The 19,074-nt window shown below is 45.4% G+C and overlaps 1 protein-coding gene across 3 annotated transcripts; it reads left to right on the plus strand.

Annotated features, from left to right (window-relative positions):
• Positions 1-307: 307 nt before the first annotated feature.
• Positions 308-18,904, plus strand: LOC135240846 (1-phosphatidylinositol 4,5-bisphosphate phosphodiesterase delta-4-like). Of its 3 annotated transcripts, none has more exons than XM_064310842.1 (17): positions 308-705; positions 2,699-2,854; positions 5,208-5,261; positions 5,513-5,671; positions 6,317-6,545; positions 7,046-7,175; positions 7,474-7,705; positions 8,524-8,725; positions 10,749-10,893; positions 11,589-11,741; positions 12,299-12,466; positions 14,413-14,569; positions 15,136-15,252; positions 15,520-15,698; positions 16,164-16,296; positions 16,387-16,536; positions 16,933-18,904. In XM_064310842.1, exons 1-17 carry the CDS (start codon positions 672-674, stop codon positions 17,040-17,042), a joined length of 2,508 nt encoding a protein of 835 aa, XP_064166912.1. In that variant the 5' UTR covers positions 308-671; the 3' UTR covers positions 17,043-18,904. The 3 variants fall into 3 exon arrangements, with proteins under 3 accessions (XP_064166912.1, XP_064166913.1, XP_064166914.1); XM_064310843.1 differs by having other exon boundaries at positions 5,211-5,261; XM_064310844.1 differs by lacking the exon at positions 308-705 and having other exon boundaries at positions 2,646-2,854.
• Positions 18,905-19,074: the final 170 nt, after the last annotated feature.

Below are 19,074 nucleotides of genomic sequence, written 5' to 3' on the forward strand. Positions count from 1 at the left end.
TTTTATTATCGGATCTGATTAAAAATTAATAATTTAAATAGAAAATATATTGTATCTGCTGGTGAGATTTTTGCATCTCACCTGTTAAACGTGTGGTATACAAAAAAGAAAAAAAACTGTGGACAGGCACCTCTACAACCTGTTTATGAAATGAGAGCTCGTGGGAATATTTGATACTCACAAGCAGCCTGCATGGTAAAGTGTGGGATTTTCCAGTCTCTTCCTGGGGGAAGTCCAATCATTTTCCACAAGTATACTTTGTCCAAACCATTGCTCAGTCCTGGGGTTTTATTTATTTGCTTGTTTGTTTGTTAATTAGGTAGAGGACACCTTGCTTGTGAGGGCTATGTTTACTAGCATTATTGAATAGGGATGGCAGTTGGGTGTTTCAGTGCTATTACGGCAAACCTTGTTTGGCTCAGCCGCCGGTTCCTGTCATCAAGCATTCCGGCGGTGACGCTCTGAATATTAGACGGAGCGGGATGCCTGTGGAGGGTAGGAGGGACCCCCGTTTTAACCTCTGCCTCTCCTTCTTGAAAACGGAGCCAGGAAGCCGAGCTGATATTGTGTATTATTAATGTCTCCTGAAATATGAGGTGGTAGGGGGGATAGACTCCCAAAAGAAAAATAAGTTAATAAGACCGCGCGACCGCGACGACGATGCCCCTGTGATGAGGCGAGCCAGCGATCGTTACACTCCGGAATGTGAGTACAGAGAATTCCGATCCGAACAAACGACCCTCTTTAATTTGAATGATGCTTTCATTTTTCCCTCCGCTACTTTGCTCTCTCCTGTTCGATCTCCCGCCTGACACCACAGCAGCCAGCGAACAGGAGTCATAAATATTTAACCGTTGCGGCTTGGTAATTTAAGAAGGGGCTGTCACAATGCACGCGGGGCCAGGCAAGGCTGAGGCCAGGTAGCGATTCATTGTGGATGGCCTCCTCTGGACAGCTGCCATAGAAGAATATGAGCTTTCAAAGCAACCTAAAGATGTCAAACGCTAATGTGCACGGAACCCTGAGGCCCCCTGTCAGAACTGCTGCCGTTTCCTCTTTACTGTTTTAACAGTGCACTAAACCAACGACAATGACAATAATAATAATTTTAAAAAAAATCTTATTTAACTTTGGAATAATATATGTATACGTTTAAGTCAGATTCTTAAACTGCTTCACAGTGAATGGAAGACCATGCTGAAACTTTGATGAACATGACTTCCTCTGTTAGTTAATTGCACTTCTGTTGATGGTCTCCTCCTTGCATGTCAGTGCCTGAATAGTGTTAAATGAGGCCCTTCTTTTCTAATGGTTATGCATGAAGATATTACCACAGTATGACGTTCAGCATTAGGCCTACCTGCGATTCATTTCAACAGCCTGCACATGATAAAAAAAGCAAATACTCCATGATGATAATGTTTTTTGTTTAAATACAAGTCTAATAGAATCCTTATCTTAGTCTTTGAACAGAGGTTAATACTGTCAGCATGTGAGGGATGGTGAGGTGTCACATGACAAGTGTAAGAGAACACACCTGAATGGAGAAGCCTGGAAACACATAACCTCTATTGGCCAATGTCAGGCCTGCATTCTCAAACTGAAGCCCGTAGAACACTTTCCGGGGGGTACTTAATGAAGCAGGATTACTGAGATAGTCGTATAACTGCACTCAGTGAAACCCGGAAGAGCTTTTTTTACTTCAGTCTGTATTCCAGATATGGGCGGGTTCTGGGTGTTACTCAGTGCAGTTATCCAGCTAACTCAGCAATCCTGCTTCATGAAACACCGCCCTACTCTTTAAAAGATGGCAGATCCAGGAATGTTCTGAGGTGAAAAAAATAATACATGATGAGGTTGAAGATTATGGTTTATTTGCCAAATTAGAGAATCCATAGCGACTCACTAGGTTGACGTTGTGGAATAAATTTAGTGCACATCATAGGAGCAACAAGAACAATGAAAAGGGGGGACAGCACATTAACACACACACCATTAAAAACATGTATGCCGCATCTTGTTAGCAAAATACATCATCCTGATGGGAGTGTAGAGCCTTGCATTGAACTGTAAAAACATCATCCTTTATACTACCATACTCATCAAAACCGTCAATTATCTAAAAGGGATATACAATTCACTGTATCAGAATTCAGTTACGATTGGCATGATTATAGTTTGGGTTCTCAGATACTGTAAGACATCCTAAAAAGTCACTTTTGGTCTCATGTTTTACCTTCGTGTGTGCAGTGCATTCTTGTGTGCATCCATCACACCTAGGATTGTCAATTTGAATGTATGGCCCGCAAGTCTTTGGAATTGGATACAATTCGTTTCTTACTACAGTCATTATTAAGAGAGGAACGAAGGCGATACTGGATATTTAGTGTTAAGAAAAGCAAAGTACATGGTAGGTGGCAGTTTCCTTTGAAGGGAAGTAGTAAAAAAAAGTCACTAGAAAAGAAAAGGATAGTAATCGATGGTCTGATGGAAGGCGGTAGAGAAAGTAGAGTAAGAGGTTTATAGTCAGTTTGGAATGATCACAACAGGCGAAAGAGAGAGTGAATGGGAAGGGAGGGACAGAGGGAGGAAGGCGAGAGAGGGAGAGAGAGAGAGAGAGAGAGAGAGAGAGGGAGGTAGGGGGAGGGAGGGCTGGCTCAGAGCGCGGCGATGTTGACACGGTATCGGCTTTCCACAGCCTCTCGCCATTCAGCGGGAACATGGCGAGCCGCGCGGCGGCTGGCGGGCAGGATCTGGGGCTGGGCCAGCCGTCTGGCGCCTCTCCCTGTCTCTAGGGCTCCACACCCGCTCACCGCCGCCCCTCATCCAGACCCCCAAAATGCGCTTCCATCAGGTGAGTGTGAGCTTGGGGCTTATCATCCTCCGTGTCATAACTGCGCTCTCTCTCTCCCTCTCTGTCGCTCTCTCTCTTTCTCACTCTCTCTCTCTCTCTCTCTCTCTCTCTCTCTCTCTCTCTCTCTGTCTCTCTGTCTCTCTCTCTCTCTCTTTCTCTCTCCCTCTCTCTCTCTCTTTTCGAGGTTCCACTCCGTGCTCTCGTGCTTCGGCGAGTGTGTCAGAGCTGCCTAGGTGTGGGGGTATTGTCCTGGATGTTGCTGCTACTGCTGCATGATGATACTGCTATTTAGCCTCATCTTTCTGCCAGCTTTCTTAATTGCTTACTTACATCTGCACCCTCTGACAGTAGTCTGGCAAGAAAAAAGTTTTATCTGACTGACAGGCAGTGAGTTAAAGCAAGGCCACATGCAGGAGTGAGAGGAACTCAAAATACAACCATCTCTCATTTCTACCTGAGGACATAGACCCGCGCCTCAAGAGGGCTAGCCACAGCAATCTTTAAAATGTAGCATCTTTGCAGCCCTCAGTGCTAATGTGCTAAAAAAAAGCACGTGCAATGAAAATGTGAGAAAGACTGCTCAGTTTATCTCACTTGATAATGACCTTCCAGATGGACAAAATTTACATTTTATTACTAGTATCTCTATTATTTGAGCGCCGATGTTACATAAGAGTTTTACAGTTTCACACTGCTGCATGTATACTCCTCAACTCATATTTGTCTGCAAAAAATTATGATGAGAGTGAAACAAAATCAACACAACCACTTATCTACTTTGTTTTCGCCGATGTAGGTAATCAATTAAAAAAGCTGGCAGAAAGACAAGGCTAATTAGCAGTATAGGCAAAGATGGAGGACCAGAATGTATAGGCTAGTGCTGCAGGTGCATGTTAACATCGATTACAAGAATCATTGACTGATCAATACATTTTTTAAATTTAAGCTTTGGACAGATGAAGTCTAGGAGCCACCTTGAATTGAATAAGGCCTATGCCTGGCCTATACTGAAAAGGAGTGTATTCTTGAGAATATATCTGACCATATAGCATCAGTAACCTGAACATTTAGGTCAACCTGCCATCCTCTCTCAATCCATCGAGAAATGCCGTCTGCGTAGATGACAGACCCTTTCCCTGCTCGATCAGGAAAAACAAAATCCTCCTGTTGTGCTGAAATGGCAGACCCTGATTAAAGTCTTTGTTTGTGCATTACCGACAGGAAGGCTCGTAGCGTGAAACGACTGAAACGGAAAGCAGCGGCGGCATTCACCAGGCCTGACTAAGATTACCGGCCGCGCGGGTAACAATCCCCCGGCCCAGGGCCTGTTATCACAGGCAAAAAAAGAGGAAGATTACAAAGCGGAGGGACAATAGAAAAAGCAAACAAAGAGCGAGACTCCATGGGGCTTGCACATTCCACTGAATACCGCGTAGTGGGGTGGGGGGGGGGATATGGGGCCTAGGTCATGACCTCCCGCTCGGCCCAGATCCAGTGAGCCTGCTGCGGCGCTGGTGCGGATCGGTGGGCCGGGGCAACCAGGCTGTTGAGGACGGGAGAAAAAGCGCAGTCTTCGTTTGTCTGGGTTTGAGAAAGGGCCCAAGGGCTGCAGCCTGGCTCATTATTATTATTATTATTGCCTTCAAGGGGCAGTTCACCCAAAAACAAAATAAAGCTGTACTTCCACTTACCCAGAGTGCTGTTTATCCATCCAGATAATTTCGCTGAGATTTGACGAGGTTTCTGTTTAACCGCTGCAGCTCGCGCTGGTGCAACGGGGCTCAACGGGTTTTTTAAAGAAACAATGTTGACGTTACGCCCCAGAATACTGGCGTGCTTTGGTTGAGGCTTTGCGGGGACATACACAGCTGGTGTACTTCGGTAGAAAGTAGTTTTCGATAAAACCATGCACAACAAGGTCTGTGGATGTTTGTGAGCAACTGTGTGTCATTATATTTGGAAAAGATGAGGCTTTAAAATCTTGGGGCTTTGAGCACCACAAACGTTGGTCCCGTTGAGGTTCGTTGTATCAGGGTGAGCTGCAGCGAAATCTCAGCGAAAATAGATAGCGGATAGCACTCTGGGTGTGTGTAAACATTGATTCCTTTCATTTTTGGGTGAACTGCCCCTTTAAAAAACCTAGACAGATAAAAGTTCAAACAAATATTTCAGAAACATATTTTAGAGAAAAATGGCTTGCTGTGATATTCTGGTCCAGTCTAGGGGTAACTATTTCTACAAGTCCCGACATTCCTTACAAATGCTAAATGTTATCTCTAATATCTTTCTCCATTCCATGCTTAAAGATTTATTTTAGGGATAGTTTTCTGAAAATGTTTTACCTTTTTGTTAGTAGATGCCAGAAGTGTGACAAAGCAACCGATGGCTTCAATCCGAAGCAGCCTTCGTGAGTAACTCGACATTTTTAGAAAACTGAATTTTTTTGCATGTACAGTGTGATGAGCAATGGAAGATTGCTTTCTATCTCACAAATGATTTGGTTATAAAAAAGAAAATTCATTAATTGCGCCGGTAAAAAGCATGAAGTCGAGGAATCGAAAGCATTCCTAAATTGAAGGAATCTAGATTAGAGGCGGTGTCTGGATTTAAGAAGGCCTGAAGTTATAAATCAATCTGTCTGTTGTCGCTGAAACTCAGGAATCCAAGGAGATGACAATCTGCAGTCTATGATCGTGGGGACTGTGATGAGAAAGGTGAAGTCTCGCAGCTGGAAGAAGCAGCGCTACTTCAAGCTGCAGGAGGACTGCAAGACCATCTGGTACAAGTCTAAGAAGGCTGGAAAGGCCCACTCCACATGTGAGTAACGTGCAGGTGTAGGACATGTTCTGCTGACGTTTCCCCCTGGGACAAATCAAGCTATTCTATTCTATTTTATTCTATTCTATTCTATTCTATTCTATTATTTGCTGTTTCTGCTTTGAGTGCTACATTTACTCAAAATGGGTTTGCTCCTGTTTGATGTGGGCATAACAGATGCAGGTAGCTCTTTCTTTCCAGTTAGGTGTGCAATCCAAGCACAACATGAGCTTGTAAAAGTCTTGCCACAGAAAACTATAGCTACACAACTGCCTTCTCAGCCAAATAATAACAGTCCTCTGGAACCGGATCAGATGTGTACTGCACTGCTTATGAGGAGTTTGTAATGTTTTTCTAATCATTGCAGATGTACACCAGTACTAAACATCACTTCTTCTCCGTTCAACATTATAATTAATATAATATAATATAATATTATATTATATGATTATGGGTAAATGAAACGTCCATGCGTAATATTTTTATGAGCTTAGAGGTTCTTAACTGACTGGTAAAAAATTCCTTGGAAGTGTAGATACTAGACAGAATATAATGTAATATAATATAATATAATTGTGTCCAAGCATAATACTAAAGCATGGTACTAAAGCAAGCAGTTAACCCCTCCCTTGGCTCCGCCCTCAGTTTCCGTGAGCGACGTGGAGGCGGTACGTGAAGGGCACCAATCGGAGGTCCTGCTGAGCATCGCCGACGAGTTCCCGCCTGACCGCTGCTTCACGCTGGTGTTCCGCGGACGCCGTGGCAACCTGGACCTGGTGGCTGAATCAGCCGAGGAGGCCCAGTCCTGGATCAGGGGCATGCGCAAGCTGATCGAGAACCTGGAGAACATGGGGGAGAGGGAGAGGCTCGACCAGTATCCACTAACTCCGCCAACTCCGCTAACTCCGCTAACTCCGCTAACTCCGCTAACCTCCGCTAACCTCCGCAGCCGGCGTTCACTCCCACCGCAGGGGTCCCGCCCGCCCACATAGTGTGGGGTAACTCTTCTGTACACACTCATGCACTAACACAGACTCCCAAGAAAATGCTGAATGCACTAGGCATCAATTGTTGAGAGTGTTCAAGTAAAACTAGTTCCAAAACAAACAAAAAATCTCACCATAAGCTTTCCTCTTGTTCTCATCAGTTATGGTAGCGTAACAGTTGCCAGTCCATAGCTTTTGCCATCTCATTTGGCCGCCATGTTCTTTTGAAGGATTCTACCCCCGACCCCTCACCTCAGCTCCGAACCCCACCCCACCCCACCCTCTCACCTATTAGGTCCTCCGTTAGGACCCTTTACCCAGGTCACGTGACTTAGTTCTGCTCTCAGACCAGGAGTTTTCCTTAAACGACCCCTCCCCCGTTCACCAGGTGGATCTGTGATTGGTTTAAAAAGGCAGATAAAAACAAGGACGGACGAATGAACTTCAAGGAAGTGCAGGACCTGCTGAGGATGATGAACGTGGACATGAGCGAGCACCACGCCCTTCGCCTCTTCATGGTGAGGCTACAGGGCGGGTCTCAGACGCTTGTGTCAGTTACAACAGTCACATTCTGTTCAATTTACAGGTCCAGGTAAATCACAGAGGTGTGATAGCTGTTTGACATTCTTTCCAGGATACATAGAATTATGGGTAGCTGCAAATTCACCATTTCAAAAATACTGTATCAAGTGTGTGAAAAAATGTTTTTTACAAATCTCTCTCCTGTAATGCTGGTTTAGATATTTAGGAGAAATCTATAAAAATGTGCATATCCCCAAATCTGAAGCTGCCGTTTCCTGCTTCCTTTGATGGCAGATGGCTGACAGGTCTCAGACCGGCTCGCTGGAGGATGACGAGTTTGTGCAGTTCTACAAGATGCTGACGCAGCGGGACGACGTGCTGAGGCTGTTCCAGGGCTACTCCAGCGACGGGCAGAAGATGTCCCTGCGGGACCTGGAGGAGTTCCTCCGAACCGAGCAGCTGGAGGGGGACCGGAGCCAGCAGCGCGCCCTGGAGCTCATCGACTGCTACGAGCCGTCCGACACCGGTACAGCACTGACCACAGAGGATACTACTACAGCACTGACCATACAGGCTACGCTGCAGCACTGACCATACAGGATACTGCTACAGCACTGACCGTACAGCACTGACAGTACAGGATAATGCTACAGCACTGACCATATGGAATACCGCTACAGCACTGACCGTACAGGATACTGCTACAGTACTGACCGTACAGGATACTGCTACAGTACTGACTGTACAGGATGCCGCTACAGCACTGACCGTACAGGATATTACTACAGCACTGACCGTACAGGATACCGCTACAGCACTGACCGTACAGGATACTGCTACCCACTGACAGTACAGGATACCGCTACAGCACTGACTGTACAGGATATTACTACAGCACTCACCATACAGGATACTGCTACAGCACTGACCGTACAGCACTGACCATACAGGATACTACTACACACTGACAGTACAGGATACTGCTACAGCATTGACCGTAGACCACTGACCATACAGGACACCGCTAGAGCACTTACCGTACAGGATATTACTACAGCACTGACCATACAGGATACTGCTACAGTACTGACTGTACAGGATATTACTACAGTACTGACCGTACAGAATACCGCTACAGCACTGACCATACAGGACACTACTACAGCACTGACCATACAAGACACTAGTACATCACTGTCCATACAGGACACACTACGGCACTGACCATAAAGGATATTACTACAGCACTGACCGTACAGGACACTTCTTCATTTTTTTTGGACGTGGGAAAAGCCAGATCCTATGGGGGAGAGTGACCGCTGCTGTCGTTTTTGTTGTCCCCAGCCAAGATGCTCCACGCCATGTCTATCGATGGCTTCCTGATGTACCTGAGCTCAGCAGAGGGATCCATCTTCAACCCCCACCAGCAGGGCATCTACCAGGACATGAGCCAGCCCCTGTGCCATTACTTCATCTCCTCCTCACACAACACCTACCTGCTGGAGGACCAGCTACGGGGCCAGAGCAGCGTGGAGGGCTACATCCGGTACAGTCTTTATTAAGGCTTTATTAAGGCTTTATTACACATTTATTAAAGGTTTATTAAAGGGCTGTGTTCCAAGGCAGGGTACTTCCGATCTTCTCATTGTAGAACTTCCATCACACCGTTACAGAATAAATATTGTCTATATTCATACTTTGATACTTGAACTTGAAATGGAAAATAGGGATGTACCCTATTAAAGATGGATACGTAAGTGTTACGTACCTCTTAAATGTTTAGCATTATTATTTAATGAAGCCTCTATCACCTCATGTAACCACTTTTGTGACATAGGACAAATAGTCTAATAGAGACATTGAGTTTTAGATGTTAAATCCTTTTAAAGAGCAGGGACATTTATAATGGATGAATCCTAAGCCATGGAAGTTTCCACTTCAAACAGGGCACATACAGTAGTGTGGGTTATATAATGAGACTTCTGTCACTGACAGGAATCTTCAGTCTACCCCTAATGTAATGAGCCCAATTTCATGACATAGACCAGGGGTTCCTGAACATGTTCCCTAAAGTGATTAACATCAAACCTTCACTGATGGCTGCGATAGTTAGTTATCACATTAGCAAAGTATAGCATATTTAAATCATGATGTCATCATGCCAGGGATCTGAGTTGACATGTATCTAATTAGTACGATATTCTGTAAAGACTGTATTTATAAAGACCCTGTGAAAATACGTTTTCCTTACATTACAGTTTTAATTAAACCACAGGACAAGGATTCATGCTTTAAAAAGACATGAATTTACTTTTGATATAAAGAAAGTCATTGATACAAAAAATGGCATTGTGTGTCTGTTCTGTAAGAATAATTTCTTAAAGTTCACTTCTGATTGGTAGTGTACTAACAGTCTCACCTTTGATCTATTGAAATGTAAAATGCATTGTTACAATCGCAAAATGTACCAAGTCGTCCTCTTGTGTTCAGTATAAATGATAAATGTATCATTGTTTTCAAGTTGGGCTGTGGTGCGGATGTACCAAGCGTTGGTGAAGTGTTGGGCTGTGGTGTGGAGGTACCAGGCATTGGTGAAGTGTTGGGCTGTGGTGCTGATGTACCAAGCGTTGGTGAAGTGTTGGGCTGTGGTGCTGATGTACCAGGCGTTGGTGAAGTGTTGGGCTGTGGTGCTGATGTGATGTACCAAGCGTTGGTGAAGTGTTGGGCTGTGGTGCTGATGTACCAGGCGTTGGTGAAGTGTTGGGCTGCGGTGCGGAGGTACCAGGCGTTGGTGAAGTGTTGGGCTGTGGTGCTGATGTACCAAGCGTTGGTAAAGTGTTGGGCTGTGGTGCGGAGGTACCAGGCGTTGGTGAAGTGTTGGGCTGTGGTGCTGATGTACCAAGCGTTGGTGAAGTGTTGGGCTGTGGTGTGGAGGTACCAGGCATTGGTGAAGTGTTGGGCTGTGGTGCTGATGTACCAAGCGTTGGTGAAGTGTTGGGCTATGGTGTGGAAGTATCAGGCATTGGTGAAGTGTTGGGCTGTGGTGCGGATGTACCAAGCGTTGGTGAAGTGTTGGGCTGTGGTGCGGAGGTACCAGGCATTGGTGAAGTGTTGGGCTGTGGTGCTGATGTACCAAGCGTTGGTGAAGTGTTGGGCTATGGTGTGGAAGTATCAGGCATTGGTGAAGTGTTGGGCTGTGGTGCGGATGTACCAGGCGTTGGTGAAGTGCTGGGCTGTGGTGCTGATGTACCAGGCGTTGGTGAAGTGTTGGGCTGTGGTGTGGAAGTACCAGGCGTTGGTGAAGTGTTGGGCTGTGGTGCGGATGTACCAGGCGTTGGTGAAGTGCTGGGCTGTGGTGCTGATGTACCAGGCATTGGTGAAGTGTTGGGCTGTGGTGTGGAAGTACCAGGCGTTGGTGAAGTGCTGGGCTGTGGTGCTGATGTACCAGGCATTGGTGAAGTGCTGGGCTGTGGTGCTGATGTACTCTGTTTGAGAGCCTGCTGGGGAAAGACCTCATGTACTCATCACTCAGTGAGGTTACCACGGAGACTGGCATGTGTTTCCCGCAGGGCTCTAAAGAGAGGGTGTCGCTGCGTGGAGGTGGACTGCTGGGACGGCCCGAACGGGGAGCCCATTGTTTACCACGGCCACACCTTCACCTCCAAGATCCTCTTCAAAGACGTCATTGCCGCCGTGGGAAGCTACGCCTTTAAGGTGATTAAAGTTACCATGGAGACGGCATGGCTTGAGTGGTCCATTGTGCTGTCTGCATATCCTGTATTCGAAAGACATAAATAAGCATACGCTTGTATTAGTTTTTTATGGTTTTTAATGTAATAATTCTAATAGGAATTATTCAGACGGCTTAAGTGTTTGTCAGCTTCATGTGCAGCACAGACAGCACTCTTGGGTTCTCCCAGATGTTTCAAATTGACTGTTAGCTAAATATGAGCCTAGAAGTAAATCAGATGAGTCCATGAGTGTGTGTGTGTGTGTGTGTGGTTGTGTGTATGTGTGTGTGTGTTGTGTGTGTGTGTGTGTGTGTGTGTGTGAAGGTGTGTGTGTGTGTGTATGGTTGTGTGTGTGTGTGTGGGTGTGGTTGTGTGTGTGTGTGTGGTTTTGTGTGTGTTTGTGTGGTTGTGTGTGTGTGTGTGGTTTTGTGTGTGTGTGTGTGTGTGGTTGTGTGTGTGAATGTGTGTGTGTGGTTTTGTGTGTGTGTGTGTGTGTGTGTGTGTGGTTGTGTGTGTGTGTGTGTGTGTAATGTGATACCGGTATCCCAGCCACGAGACTGTCTGCCTTAGCGGAACCCACTAGCGTAATACAGGTGTAGTGTTCCCTGCTCAAAATGTGCCTCCTTTTAATTATTCACACGCCCCCCTTCCCTCCCCCTGCCCCCCCGGTCCTCCCAGGCCTCAGAATACCCGGTCATCCTGTCCATGGAGAACCACTGCAGCGTGGACCAGCAGCGAGCCATGGCTGAACACCTGGAGCACATCCTGGGGGACAGGCTCCTGAAGACCGTGCTGGGGGGCAAGACCCCCAACATGCTACCGTCTCCTGAGGTGAGGTCCGCGGCGAGTTTGGCGAGTTTCCGGTGGCTTCCAGGCCATATGGCCTCTTCATGCAGTATCACCACTTTGAATTATTAAACTGCTCAATATGCTGCCTTTTTTTACCCAGATGTTCAGTAGGCTTTCAGTTTAGCCGCACGTCAATCCTGTGTGAAAAACGCAGGGGATGTAGAAATCTGGCCCTGGACACTTTGTAAGGCCTTCATTCCTGAAGAGCTGAAACACTCTTCACAGAGAAGAAACTATCTTTGCAATATTATATGAAACTGCAGGGTCGACAGCGAAACAGGACAATGTGAAACCAGAACTCAGTCCTTTCCTTTGTCTCATATGATTGGTGGAAGGGATAACCAGCAGGTAGATAATGAGCCTGATGATTGGATAATAATTGGCTGAACAGCCTGTTCTGCTCTGTTCTCGTGTTACGCTTACCGGGCGTAATGTACGTGTCATAACTGTAATAGAAGCGCTTTAATGTTTGAATGGGTTTGGGAGGTCTGCACCGTTGTGGTGGCACGGTGTGACCGGGCTGTGTTTGGCCGTGGCAGGAGCTGAAGGGCAGGATTCTGCTGAAGGGGAAGAAGATCGGGAGTCTGGAGGACAGCCTGAACGGGATGGGAGAGGAGTCCCCGATGGGGGAGGTCAGCGACGAAGACGAGGCAGCCGACATCGACGAAGAGAACATGCGCAGCGACAGCTTTCACCGCAGGCCCAGGGTAAAGTATAGACCAGCTTCCGCCGCACAGCGTGACGTCTTCATCATTAAACTCTCAGAGCTCATATATACTGCTGTACCAGTTCCTCTGACTCGCTTGGTCTTTTCTAGCACTTTCCATAGAAACTGCCATTTAGATTTGTCCTGCTACCCCACCGTTGATGTTTTTCACACATTATTGATGGATTAAAACGAGGACTCAGTTACACAACTGGGCATGCACTTTACATATATTCTGACAACATTTTCAGAAGCCCTTTGAAAATGAACCCAAGTTTACACAGCCAAATTCTCCCTGCAGCTCTGTTAAATAGGAGCTGTGTTCGTTTTGGGTCCATCCAGGAGAAATAGTCAAACTTTATTTTCAGACAGAGGTATTGCCTGAGGCTGTGAGTTCAAACCTGGGGTCCTTTCCAAAGCATACTGTGTGGAGCGCAGGAACCTCTCATGAAATTTGCATGCCCGCTGGTCTGGGGCGGGACAGGTGTTTGGAGAAGGTGATCGGCTGGCAGCGTGTGTGAGCAGAGTGAGGAAAGGTAACACTAAACGGGCGGGGTGCTTCCTCTCGAACCCTGGGCCAACTGTGTGAAAAGGAGGAAGGGGGGAGGAGGAGGAGGTGGGAGAGGAGGAGGAGAGTATGTGCAGGGATTTTGTCTGCTTTTAATACCTACTTTTATTTTCTACCCCAAAAAATGCTAGTGTTAAGAACTTTCAGGGGCAAAAGTCTTTGGACACTTCATTCTGTGAATGGGGGCGGGGGGGGGGTGGGCTGGAGCTCATCAAGCTTATCTTTGAGCAGTAATCATATTAATGCATTAAACATAAATCGTATACATACAATTAGCTTACCTGCATGTCTCTGGACTGTGGGAGGAACCCGGAGTCCATTTTTGGCCCTACCATTTTGAGCCAGGTGATGTTAGATCAGTTCTGATCACTTGCCCACTGTAGTCTCATCTTCCTGTTCTTAGCTGACAGGAGCAGAACCCGGCATGGTGGCCCATCCGCCCAAGGCCAGCGTTGCTAAAATCATTGCCATTGTAACGTTTGGATCAAATAAACAATAAACTTCTCCACTGTGCCTGCATACTTTATTGAGTTGCAGCCACATGATTTGCTATTTGGAGGAGAAAGTTACCTAACTAAAATGTGGAATTTTTGTTAAAATTAATGTTAACTTTTCAGGAATGTTTTAGAAAAAATATATAGCTATCTTGTTCAGGGTTGCAGATCTCAATCTTGTAATCTCAGTATGTGCTATTTGAGTATACTGCAGTGCAGCTTCCTGAGGGAGCTATCAGTGAAAACCATCTGCTGTCCTTGACGCAGGCCAGAGTAGATGCTGTACGTGACGCAGAGTAGACGCTGTACGTGACGCAGACCAGAGTAGACGCTGATGGAGTAAGCGATATCTTATCATAATGGCGATCGCTGAGCGGGAGCTGAGCCCATTGGCTGCCAGTCAGGCTGCAGTGACAGTGAGCCAGGGGATGTCCGACTTAATTAGCACACCTGCGCCAGTGCGAAAGCTAATCTCCAACCGCTACGCACAGGCAGGGATTCCAAGCCAGAGTCTGGGGGGAGACGGCAACCTTCAGAGTCAATTACCCCTGGGCCTGAGGTATTACCTGGGGCTGCAGTGTCACCTGGGCCTATAGTATCACCTTGGGCTGCAGTGTCACCTGGGCCTATAGTATCACCTTGGGCTGCAGTGTCACCTGGGCCTATAGTATCACCTTGGGCTGCAGTGTCACCTGGGCCTGCAGTATTACCTGGGCCTGCTCGTTATTGATGATGTCATACGCTACATATATATATATATATATATATATATATATATACAGTATATAAAAAATGTCTGACCTTTTATATGCATTGTTATGGTGACAAAAGACAGAACGCTGTCATTACAGCCTTTGTGCTTTGCATTCCATGTCTGTTGATCAGAAATCCAAGCAGCGTCTCTCTAAGGAGCTGTCGGACTGCGTGGTCTACTGCAAGAGCGTCCACTTCAGCAGCTTCAAGCACTCCCGCATCCACTCCAAGTTCTACGAGATCTCCTCCTTCACTGAATCCAAAGCCCGGAAACACATGAGGGAAGCAGGTACGGCCCCAAATGCATCGCCTGATTGGCTGTGCAGTCCCATGCCTTCTCTACCCAATGCTGATGTCCCCAGGTGGTCACGGCAACAGAGAAATGAGTTCTCAGTTGACAAATCGTATTGAATAACAGTAAAGCTATATAAGGGATAATGACCAGGGGGCTGCAGTGAAGCTGAGGGCAATTTCCCTCTGTGATGAGGGCATTCAAACTGCGTAATGCACAGATCATTACCTCGCCTATACAGTGGCTTACCAACAAAAAGCATAACTGTAATCAAAACATTTCTTTCAAAATATGAGGTTCTATTGCAATGGAAACATGTTCAATGGTAAGTCAACTGTTACCCTATTGGAATCATAGTTACTCGGTTAGGAGTTGAATTAACACTGGACATTTTACTGTGTGGTTGGTCATTACTGAAGCTGTGTGTGTGTTTGTGTGTGTGTGTGCATGTGTGTGTATGTGTGCGTGTTGTGTGTGCGCATGTGTGTGTGTGTGTGTGTGCATGTGTGTGTGTGCACATGTGCGCGTGTGTGTATATGTGTGTGTTCATCTTTGTCCAAAAGGGGCGGAGTTTGTGCACCACAACGGGAGGCAGCTGACGAGGGTTTACCCTAGTGGGTTGAGGACGGACTCCTCCAACTTTAACCCACAGGACATGTGGAATGCTGGGTGTCAAATAGGTGAGGGGGACTTACACTACTGTACATCGCATTATTCAGCACACGCTTAAACACTATTAAACATGTTTGATTTTGTCGGAACGGTAAAGATGAGAAAAAGTCACAAACTCAATCGGAGATGTCTTAATACCCAGTAATCGTGAGTCATGGTGGGAGCATGCACCAACTGAGGTAAGACTGGCAAGATTTTACTGCCATTTTTAAGACTGTGAAATTGCTTAAATTATCATCTAGTGTAAGGCCAGTAAGAGCCTCCATTTCTTTCAGTTGCCCTGAACTTCCAGACGGCAGGAGTGGAGATGGACCTCAACGACGGGCTCTTCAGCCAGAACGGTCGCTGTGGTTACGTCCTGAGACCGGAGTTCATGAGGAGCCCCGAGGGGAGATTCGACCCAGAGTGCCCTCAGAACTACGAGGGCTACCGTCCCATCAGCCTGGCCATTCAGGTGCTTAGCCCAAAAAAGGCCCACCGGCACGAGGGCTTTCAGCATTGCGTACAGTTCCAGAACATTCTGAGCCAAGTTAAAAATGTAGATGTACACCAGTTTTTATGCCCAATGCCTATAAGTTGAATGCTGTCTCAAAAAATTTGTCGATGCACATTTTCCTCCTCCAATGGCTCAAAAAACACTGCCATTTGTTCAGACTTAAGGCAATGTGTTGCTAACCTTAAATTAAACTAGGAAATCATCGTTAAGGTGTTTTATGCAACACTTAACGGATTTTAAGGGATTGCTTAAGGGAAAAGACAATACTTAAGGGAAATCTTAAGGGTTTTCATCATTTCACTTAAGGAAACCCTTAAATAACACTTAAGCGTTTTTTAATGCAACACCCTTAAGTTTAAGGGACATTTAAGGGAAAACTTAAGGGGAAATTTCACTTAAGGTGTTTTATGCAACCTTGCACAGGTGATCAGTGGACAACAGCTTCCCAAAGTGAATATCAAAGAGGGCTCGATTGTGGACCCGTTGGTGAGAGTGGAGATCCACGGAGTGCCAATGGACCAGGCCAAGCAGGAAACCCGATACATCGACAACAACGGTGAGGCCCAGGCGCGTTCGCTGACCCAATGACGCGATCGTTAACCGAGAACATTTGCAGAAAACCTTCTCCCTGCCATTTCCTGTACAGGATTCAACCCAGTGTGGTACGACAATCTGCAGTTCACCGTACACGTTCCTGAGCTGGCCCTCGTACGCTTTGTCGTGGAGGATTACGACAAGACTTCCAAGAATGACTTTGTTGGCCAGTACACCTTGCCACTGACTTGCATTCAACAAGGTGAGAGATGTGTGCTATATTTTTAAGAGATCCTTGTTCTTTTCTGGACCCAACATGTAGTCTCACCCCTAGATGTCCCTAGAGTAGAGTAAACGGAAGTAACAGTTATAGTTTGTGTGGTTTGTGCTTAAGAAGTCCTGCAATATGATTGCTTCTAGCAGGTGCAACCAGCGTTGAGTGAATTAGTAATTTGACATACCTCCTGAGAATTTTCCAGTTTGAATCATTTTCAGTTACTTATGCCAGATCAATTTTCATTGGAAGAAGCAACTAACCACTGGTTCAATATCAAAGCTTCCTGGAGGTTGAGTGGACTCAGGGAAGACCAATTTCATACCGCCTTGTACCTACAGTAAACGCAGACAGACAATTGACTTGTTTTTCTCACATTTGCAGGATATCGTCACATCCATCTTCTGTCTAAGGATGGAACCAGCATCCCTCCGGCCTCCCTGTTTGTGCACATCAGGATGTCTGACCTCCCGTTATCGGGGCTGGGGCCTTAACGACCTGCAGAACGACCACGTTCCTCCTGGGAGCTCAACTCTGAAACCGGGACGAACGCATGAAAGCCTCCTAAAAAACGCAGAGTTTTTTTGGCTGGACCGCAACAGCAGCGCCAGCCCTACAAACGCGAATGTCTGTGACTGAGTGAGTGACAGTGAGTGAGTGATGAAGTTACACCATTGGTCGGCCGGATCACGTGTGTTAGGTCCAGCCATTTACTAGGTTTTAACCTTGTCTTGTTTGCTCTTCACTTGTCTTTCGGTAAACAAGAGTTGACAAGTCAATTTGCTTTGAACAAAAGTTACAGTTTATATATGAGAAACTGGGCAGATCACAACGGTACAGAAAGCCTGTATCAGCAGCAACTTCAAATGATGATAACTTCAACTACGAGCGAAATGTCTTACAAAAAAAAAAAAGCGCGCCAAAACGTTGTAGATTTGTGTGCTTGGAAGGGTTATACAGTGACTGCTTGCATGTTTTGAGGTTTTTTATTTCACTAATAATCTAAAGATCTGCGTTATTTAGCTGTGTGAATTCAGGGGCCAGATGTATTGCCACAGAAGCCTTAGGGAGCAGCCCCACACCGCTGTCATATGCGTCACAGACTGAGCTAATGATGCTGTCACTACGGGGTTTATTTGTTGACAATCAACGGAGATTGCCGACGGCTCTTAACATTTTTACATTTGGTTTATGCACGTCAAAAATAACTAACTCAAATAACTAAACTTTTGATATAGATCAGTATAAATAATGACATACTTGTTTATCCTTTAACTCCTCAGTATCCATTCACAAATGCTGTAGTCAGTCCTTGTCATTTCCAACATGTTGTTGAGCTCATATTATGTTAGCATTTGACTAAATGAAATGTATTTTTATTGATTTTAGCAAGTTTGCTAGTTGGTACACAGTAACATCAGCTAGCGGTTTTTGGTTACAACATAAATTCAGTAAAGCTAGAAACACTGGTGTGCAAAATACGTGCCTAGATAGACATTTTGACTTTAATTACTGTGTAAAACAATCATGTTGCGATAACAGTGACGCTAGCACAAACCAGCATATATTCGTTTTATAAAAGCTTGCGGCATTCTGGATGGATACGAAATGGCCTGAATTGAGTCACAGACACCCAACAGTCTATTTGGTTAGCGAACAACAACTCTTGTGTCCAAGCAATGCAATTCTCAGCTAACACTGCTGTCTATTTCTCCAAATACCAAAATACCAATTCATTGGTTGAGTCACAGTAGACAGAGCTGGGATTGAACTTTGAAAATGACCAAAAGTGTGGAGATGCACATTTTTCGCGACTCTGAATATTTGTTTTGTTTCTACATCAGTAAGACCTCAATGAAAAAGGAAACCCATCATTTTTGGCCCCTCAGCACCACTTCAGCTCCCACCCCTGGACACTTTCAGCAGGGTACTGCTTTAAATGCTGTAGTTACCAACACGGCCACACCCTTAGACCTGGACATCACCTTAAATCAACAGCAACTCTCAGAACCTTCAATGTTCTGAGTATTTAAAAAAAAAAAAAAAAAAACGGTTTGCGCGAATTACACGTAAATAGGATCTCAAACACTCGGCTGATGCTTATCATTTTATATGAAATGTCTATAGATTTTGGTGGTTTTATTAGGATTATATTTTTATACGTGTATTTTACTCTTATGGGATATTATGTGTAACATACTATAATGTTTTATTACAACTCTGAGCCTTTTTTGTAACAGCAGTTTCAGCGGACCATCTTGTATCTGGTTCTTATGTACAAATGTAATTATGTATCTAGACAAGTATGTATTCCGTAAGTCATGTATATCTACAAATAAATTTGATTTAAAAATGATTTTACTTTCCACAAAGCACAGAAAATCCCAACGGCTTCTTCTAAAAAAAAGTATGAACTATTGAATGAACGTCTTAATGCATGCATGCTATTCCGACGATTGCCGACACACTCTGGTAAGACCGACTACTTTAAATTCAGGACGGTTGCATTTTACCGTTACAATAATA

The sequence above is a fragment of the Anguilla rostrata genome, chromosome 15 (assembly GCF_018555375.3).
Source record: "Anguilla rostrata isolate EN2019 chromosome 15, ASM1855537v3, whole genome shotgun sequence".
Taxonomy (NCBI): Eukaryota; Metazoa; Chordata; class Actinopteri; order Anguilliformes; family Anguillidae; genus Anguilla; species Anguilla rostrata.